Here is a 2,009-nt window from a genome sequence, read left to right on the forward strand (position 1 = left end):
AGGCGGGGGCCCTGGCCACCTGCAACATCCCCCTGGCCTTCCTGGAGCCCACCATCGCCAACTGGATGCGGGAGTCCATGGGGGCCAGCGAGTGGGAGGTGGGCCTCACCTGGCTGCCCGCCTTCTTCCCCCACGTGCTGGGCGTCTACGTCACCGTCCGGCTGGCCGCCGCGTACCCCCACCTCCAGTGGTTTTACGGGGCCCTGGGCATGGCCATCATCGGCGCCAGCTCCTGCCTGGTGCCGGCCTGCAGGAATTTCGGGCAGGTCATCGTTCCCCTCTGCGGCATCTGCTTCGGCATCGCCCTGGTGGACACGGCGCTGCTGCCCACCCTGGCCTTCCTGGTGGACGTGCGCCACGTCTCTGTCTACGGCAGCGTCTACGCCATCGCAGACATCTCCTACTCTGTGGCGTATGCCCTGGGGCCCATCGTGGCCGGCCAGATTGTGCACACCATGGGCTTTGTGCAGCTCAACCTGGGCATGGGGCTCGCCAACGTGCTTTACGCCCCTGTCCTCCTCTTCCTCAAAAACGTCTGCCAAATGAAACCCTCTCACTCGGAGAGGAACATCCTCCTTGAAGAAGGACCTAAGGGACTCTACGACACCATCAAAATGGAAGAGCACAAAGGCATGGGCAAAAGCCTCCGGCCAGCGGGCGAGACAGCGGAGAATGGCATGGACTCCTGCCGCAGAGACCTGACAGGGGTGTCCGAGGAGGACTCGTCAGACTATGAGTACAGTTAGGTTCCCCCACGCGGCCCAGCCCCAGGAGCAAGGAGGGGCGTGTGGGAGAGAGGGAAAGGGGGGGATGAAAGCAGTATTGCATTATGTTTCTGTACCGACGTGCAATATATACAGTTTAACTTTTGTCATGATGTAATGGCTTTCTTCTTCTAGACTTACTTTTAATCGGCATTTCCTTCAGCATTCTGGCAAGGTGGGGGGGGCGGGGAACGGGGGGACAATCCTGAAGAAAATTATCTGGATAATCATTGGCATAAATCTTGGGGGGGGGATCCTTCCAAAAAAACCCCACCAACAACAAAACAAAACAAAAAGCCCAACAGCCTCGTAGCTGGGGTATAATTGTGCAAAGTTTTCTGAAGCTGAAACTGTGTGTGACATACTGTATATCTCTGTAAAAAAATATAAGAAAAGCAAAAAAGTCTGTGTAAAATTTCGAATGGCGTATTCAGGGACTTAGTAAATCTCGTGTACATATACTTAGATTTTCAGTTGGTTTCATATATTTAAGAAGAGCAACGACTATCACAAAATCTTATTCTTCCTTGGGAATAAACAGAAGTATTGTACTTTTTTTTTTTTCTTTTCTCTCGTGCTGCTCTCTGGTAAGTGCAATGTGCTGTATTATGTTGAAGTCCAAACTACAAGAATAATACGATCCGAATAAACGGAACCGAAGGGGATCGATTGTCTTTGTTTCATTGCCGAGGGCTGCTCGAGGGAGGGGGCTGGTCGCGCTCGGCGTAACCCCTACGGTAACAATTCCTCATACCACAAACCTCACCGGTTACCAAAATCGCCCCGGAGAAAACCCCGGTGCAAAATGTTCTCATTCGTTCTTCAACACGGGTGTAAAGGGGTCCGAGCAGACAGCATCGCACTGCAAATGTGCTATCGATCGCCTAAAAACAGCTCCTCGTGCTCTCACGCGAATTTAATTTCAATTCTCACAATCGTGAATGTCGGTTTTCGAATATTCCAAAAATTAACGTTACCGGCAGTTGGAGGCACGACACGCAAAACGCCTTTCTCGGTGCCGAGCGCTGCCCCAGCCGCAACGTGCCCACCCCAGCGCAGCCGCCGGCGGGGATTAAACAAAACAAAAGATGGGGGAAGCGCTTCATTCAAACCTTTGCAAAAAGTGGAAACCTTCGGTCCAACCCCAGTGGAACCGGAGCGCGTATTTTGCCCTGCAAATTTATCTTGCTATAAAATAAAATCGTTTATTTAAATTCCTGGCTCGTTGGGAAACAAAGTAAGAGA

At 52.1% G+C, this 2,009-nt stretch overlaps 1 protein-coding gene across 1 annotated transcript in view; it reads left to right on the forward strand.

Annotated features, from left to right (window-relative positions):
• SLC18A3 (solute carrier family 18 (vesicular acetylcholine transporter), member 3) overlaps positions 1 to 746 on the forward strand; it is a 37,418-nt gene extending 36,672 nt beyond the window's left edge. Inside the window, exon 2 of the mRNA XM_009334650.1 lies at positions 3 to 746. Within this exon, the coding sequence (XP_009332925.1) occupies positions 3 to 746 (744 nt within the window). The remainder of the gene's footprint in view (positions 1 to 2) is intronic.
• Positions 747 to 2,009: the final 1,263 nt, after the last annotated feature.

This window comes from Pygoscelis adeliae, unplaced genomic scaffold, assembly GCF_000699105.1.
Source record: "Pygoscelis adeliae isolate BGI_AS28 unplaced genomic scaffold, ASM69910v1 Scaffold361, whole genome shotgun sequence".
NCBI classification, from domain to species: domain Eukaryota; kingdom Metazoa; phylum Chordata; class Aves; order Sphenisciformes; family Spheniscidae; genus Pygoscelis; species Pygoscelis adeliae.